General features: G+C 38.2%; 1 protein-coding gene across 13 annotated transcripts in view; it reads left to right on the forward strand.

Annotated features, from left to right (window-relative positions):
- Positions 1-2,291, forward strand: part of LMO3 (LIM domain only 3) — a 141,281-nt gene extending 138,990 nt beyond the window's left edge. For all 13 annotated transcript variants that reach the window (XM_085543276.1, XM_085543283.1, XM_032445923.2 and 10 more), the window contains one exon: positions 1,656-2,291. In XM_085543276.1, coding sequence (XP_085399402.1) covers positions 1,656-1,761 — 106 coding nt within the window. In that variant the 3' untranslated portion in view covers positions 1,762-2,291. The remainder of the gene's footprint in view (positions 1-1,655) is intronic.
- Positions 2,292-6,000: the final 3,709 nt, after the last annotated feature.

Genomic DNA, 6,000 nt, shown 5'->3' on the forward strand with positions numbered 1-6,000 from the left:
GATAAATTTCCAAAGCTACCCAGTTGGAAAATAAATGGGTTCACTGTTTGTCTAGCATTCCAATCTTCACAAATGTAAATCAGTCCAACTGCTACTCATTTAAACCTCCAACTTCACAAAACATTAAAGGACTGCTTTCAATACACAATTTAATCTGTGACAATTCACCAAGATTTCTGCTTGAACATCATTAGGAATTGACTATCTGATAAAGAGAGACCACTATCAGAGGTCACGCAGGTCAACTTGTGTAATTTACGTAGTTTTACTGGGTCAACTACAGCAGACAGCACTATGTGAAGGTTAAATTGTTACAATTAAATACATATACAGCTATTCCCGAAGCTACTCTGTTGTTAAATCTACCGTAAACAACACAAGCATTTATATCTGACCCTAATTGTGTCCAAGATGTCACCATTTGAAAATTATACAAAAAAGGACATTATAATCTGTTACACATTAAACAATACTTTATGTAGTGAGATCCATAATTAGCGGGTAGAAACTGGTTTCATTTATTCACATCAGTGTTAAGGGGTTCATTTAGGTTACTTTCTTTCATTTTAATTGGAATAATGTGAGCAGTGCCTCCCCATATATTTTATAGCCGGAGAGTTCACCATAAACAAAAGAATGTAACCCTGCCAAGGCAGTCACTAGGGAAACTGTTTTTCTATACATTGGCCCTATTCACTTGTTCCCTAAACATCTTCAAGAACACCAGCTTTGCTGGGGGGAAGGGTTGAGGGGGTGTTGGTGAAGAGCCTCCTCATGCTCAAGTGTGCTGCTTAGCTGGGAAATACCACTTTTCTCCAAGTCTGAAGCCAGACAGCCAGCAGTGCTAACGTTATGTGATTTTCCTACCCATCAGAGAAAATCAAATGAAATAATTCATAGCATTTTGTAGCAATCGGATCATTCTGATGCACATAATAGCATAAAAAGCAATGTATACTGATACCACAAGAGAGAAAGTAGTTAGCTGACTGACTAAATTTATAATCAATTGCTACGGGAGAGAAGAAGAAAAAAAAAGGTTTTTCTGCCTACCTGCGTATGTGTCTCTAGTTCGCATCACAATATGTAGAAAGCTGTTTTTATACGAGGAAAGGTTCTCAGAAACACCAGTTTAAATAAATTCTAGTAAAATATTCAGCTGGAATATAAAGCAAGAAATTCTTATTGCTGTGTCTATACAACATAAATAGAATGCATCTCCAATGGGCATTCTCCTGTATATGATCACTTTGTTTTCCTTCTGATTTGTGTGGAAGCAGTACATTTACTTTTCACTCAATTCAGTAGCCTTAGCTATTTATTCTGTTTTATCTGCCTGCTGATGACCTGATCCAAGACTCCCACAGTCTTCGGAGGGCTTTGAATGAAGCCTTTGGCTGAGGAAGCAAAAGTATGCACATGCACCATGCTTTTTGAAAGCATGGAATGGATTCTGCTACCAGGGCAATTCCTCTGCTGAACTCTCACAGACAAGCGTGGTCCGCCTGTTTTTGCTGCAGCAGACGGCGGATGTGTGAGCCCGTGGTGGGTACAATAATATTGTGAACACTTGTTGTACATTCCTTACACAAAGAAGACTTTGTCATATCATTCGCTCTCAAACTACCTTTTTTTTGTTTTTATTGTGATTTCAGATTTTGCGTTGGAGACAAATTTTTCCTGAAGAACAACATGATTCTGTGCCAGACAGACTATGAGGAGGGTTTGATGAAAGAAGGTTATGCACCCCAGGTTCGCTGATCTGATGCCGCACCGTTAAGAATACAAAGCACTATGTTCTTTTATCTTTTTTGCTCAACATGTATATAAGAAATGACACAGGAACCTACTGAATAGCGTAGATATAGGGAGACAGAATGGTCGCGTGAAATAAAAGGCGGACTGCATCTGTATGTAGTGAAAATTGCTCCAGTTCAGAGTTGAATGTTAATTAAAAAGGTACTGTACATACAGCTGGATTCTTTTGCTTGCTATTGGGGTTTTTGTTTATTTGTTTGGGGTTTTTGTTTTTTTGTTTGTTTCTTTTTGTGTCACTTGGCATGAGATGTTTATTTTGGACTATTGTATATAATGTACTGTAATATTTGAAGCACAAATGTAATACAGTTTTATTGTGTTACCATTTGTGTTCCTGTTTGCTTCTTTGTATTGTTGCATTTAGTACAATCAGTGTCTAAACTTACTGTATATTTATGCTTTCTGTATCTATCAGCTATTTTAAATGAGCTGTATCTTTCTAGTAAAAGGAATTAAAGAGCAAATCCCAACCATTATGCTATACGTAGAGCTTAAGAATACTGTTTACATTAAAACTATTTAGAAAGCTAATAACTCCAGCAGCACCTGCTGCTATTGATGCTATGGTTAAGGGTCTATCAGCACTTCTGTTATAAGCCTCTATTTTTCAGGGGTTAAGCATCTGCTGTTTAATTGCGAAGATTTTCCTCAAAGAGCACTTTTATTTTACTACAAAATTTTGAAAAGGAAATCTGACTGGTTTGGGATATATTATAAAAGGTACAAAAGTTAATGATCTTGGGTGCTGCTTTTGTGCCCCTCAGGCAATCAGAATGCCTGGATTTGGTTTTTAATTTTGCTGTAAATTAAGTCCTAATGCAAGCCAGTGCCTCTGGGTATCTTATTATATATATATATATATATATATGAATAGATATGTGTTATTTTTCTGAGCACGTTTAATTTGAGGGCAGGGAGAAAAGGGAGAGTACTTTGTTTATGTGCATTTCAATATTTTTATTTTTATTTTTAATTCAGTGGGGTTCCACTTTCTTTCCTCTCTCTTTTTTTAGTTTATTATTTTTCTTTTTTAAAGTCGGGGTTTGACTCTGAAGTTTTCTAGGGCTGTGTCCTCAGCAGACCCCGGAAAAGACTTATACTAGAAGGCACTGTAAGCAGCCCCCTCCAGGGGTCTATTTGCAGGAAGGAAAGGACCCTGAGCTGGCACTAGGAGAGTGGCTGCTCTCTGCGATCCGCCACAGTATGTGCCGAAGGTAATTTAAATGCTGATGCAGGTGGGACAAAACTTTGAAATACTGGTACAGAAGGTGAAAGCTACCACACTCAAACCCACAAGTACTTAATTCCCAAGAACATCCCACAGCTTTGTCCCATCAATATTGGCAATTAAAATATTTCTGACCGAGGTAGAGTCACTGCTGACACCTACTGTCGCCAGCTGGCCCATTTTCTAGGAGAGGTGGACCTGTGTTTTTAAAGCCACGAAGCTATTGCATCAGCAGGATGTCCTTAAGTGCTCATACCCCTGACAGAGCTTACAGGTGTTTGGCATTGGAAAGCAAGATGAATGTTTAAAAAGCTGTTACACGCCTATTTAATTCCTTTCTCTTTGCCACTGTAATCTAGCCCACCAGGAAACAGCCTGCATTTAAAAAAACAAAACACTAAAAAAAAAAAAACAACAAAACCAAAAAAAAAAAACCCAACCATCCTATATCCTGTGTTGCTATGAAGCTGGGCGTTTTTTGGTTTTTTTTTTTGGTTTAGCCTGAGAACCCTCAACTCTGCTGAAGTTCACTGCTGTCCTTCCCAGCTCTCCCTGTCCTGTTGTTTCAACATGTTTTTCCTGGGGATGGGGAAAGAAAGACTGTAATGCAGCAGGGCAACTCATTTAGTGTGTGGTTTTGAGTACACTGCACAGTGGATTGAGTTAGAAATGGATATTTAGTTCTAATGACTATTGTTATTGTGTGGTTTTGTTTCTGGCTGTGAACCCTTTTAAAAATAAGCTTGACTTATATAACTTGGCTTTACCAGCAAGAAATGAAAAGACTTATCAGGCTGTTCTTGCTAATTGGAAGAAATAGTTTCAGAAAGCTTTTTAAATGAAATTTAGCCCTACTTTGAGAACTCTCTTCCTCTCCACCAAAAATACAATCTCTCTTCCACTCTGTTCCAGTCTCTTAATGTCTTTATGGCACCAATGCAGCAGAGGTACTATTGGGCTCTTCCAGGTAATCTTCAAGTGCAATAAATATCTTGTCCTCTCCATGAAGGTGAGGATGTCCAGAAGGTGAAAAAATATTACCTTACTTTGATTCCAATTTCAGCCACTGTTGTTTATTCCAGTTAGAAGCCAAAAGGAGTTCATTTGAGATTTCCACTGGTAGATCATAGGCTTGATAGAAGTCTCTGGTTCAGAAATAGGGTTGGGGAATAGGAAATAAAGGACCTTGGTTCTGTCTTCGACTTGCTATATGCTTAGGCAAGTCACTTAACTTCTCTGTGCCTCAGTTGCCCCCATCTGCCACATGGGGCTAAATACATACACTGCTTTTGTAAAGCAGTTCAGCTCTACAGAAAATCAAGAGCTATGCATGTAAATGTTACTAACAGCATTAGGATATTCTGGGAAATGCAGAGCATTCAAATGTGCAGTAAGTAACCGTGGATTTGAGGTAGAACAGCGCCAAAACCATCTGTTCTGCAAGAGGTTTGTTGGGGATGAAGGTAAATACATACTAGCAGAGCTGTAGATGCTATAGCACTTGACCACAAAGTGCAATTGCTCTGCATGGGGTAAATGTAGAGAGTGAAATGGGAAAATAGCAGCTCATTGCTACATGTGGTGTTACTCATATGTACATGTGTGCATTTTGTGATATGTTGCTCAATATGGAGAAGAGAATGGTGGTCCTGCTACAGAGGGAAAAAGATTAGTCTCAGAGCTCTATCAGTCCTAGCTGATATGCAGATGAAGAAACATTGGTGTGCATGTTAGAAGTGCTGCAATGTGATCATATGGCATTACTCTGAGCACTCTGATCTTCTGTATCTTAATCAGTTACATATCTAGAATTAGTATGCAGAGATATAATATAAATGTAGACTTGAGGTAGGTCAAAGATTGATTACATTTCTTCCTGTATTTCAAACTTACATCTTGCCTGGCTGTTAAAATAATAGCTGGGAGTTGATAAATTTAATGGAAACATTTACAGCACCACAGTATAATATCATAAGACAATATTAAAAGAGACTATCTGCCAGACCGCCTTATTGATCTTTTTGATAGAAGCCCAGACCACTCCTTTGGGTTTTTTCTTAGCTTTCCTTCTCCATCATAGTGTGTGTCAACATTCTCCATTGGTATATAGTAAAATGTTCTGCTACTGACCATTGTTCAGTGTATGCTTATTTGCCAGACAAGATTGCTTCTACTTGCATCTCCTGTCTTTAGGGTATTTTATCTCTATATCTACATTTCTCTAAGTTTAGCCAGTCCAATAACGGCAACAAAAAGAAAAACAACACTATTATACTTGAGCTGCTGTTTTTTAAGCCACGTGGAGAATTATTATAACCTTGGTTTTTCAACTGTAAAAAGCTGCTCTGCCAATCACAACATGCTGTGTCTTAGTGTGCAATGCATCAGGATGGCCTGGATTCCACAGGAGCTGTGAGCAGGGCTAAGAGTCGATCTGTTTCTTAACTGTATTTTTATCTTGCTTAATTTTTTTTATTTTTATTTTTATTTTAATATTAGCATATCATCATGCCTCTTCCTGCCACCCTTGCCACCCTCCCCCCCTCCCCCCCCCCACCTCCCAAATGCTCAAATTTATGCTCGTGTAATGTAAATAAATAAAATTCATCCTCCACCCCCCCCCCCAAGTGTTCCTAATTGCCTACATGTAAAATGACTTGAGGAAAATAGATTGAAAAGTGGTCAGTGAGAAGGGAGAATGTGGGGAAAAGAAACAAATAAACAGGGACTCTGGTAGGATTTAGCCTGTATAAAGTACTTTAAAGGCTTTTTTCTACATAATATACAGCAGCTTCTTATAATTTTCTCAGCAGTAGGTAGTTTACAGTCATCTGTACCTAGAACAAATCTTGTCAAAAATGAAGGTCTGTAGTGATTGCTGGGTATAATTTTATACATTTAGCTGATTCTTCTGAAAGCTTCCACTGTGCTGCTGTTGTCAGACTAAATTATCA

This window comes from Coturnix japonica, chromosome 1 (assembly GCF_054131305.1).
Source record: "Coturnix japonica strain WE chromosome 1, WE-NBRP24, whole genome shotgun sequence".
In the NCBI taxonomy this organism is placed as follows: Eukaryota; Metazoa; Chordata; class Aves; order Galliformes; family Phasianidae; genus Coturnix; species Coturnix japonica.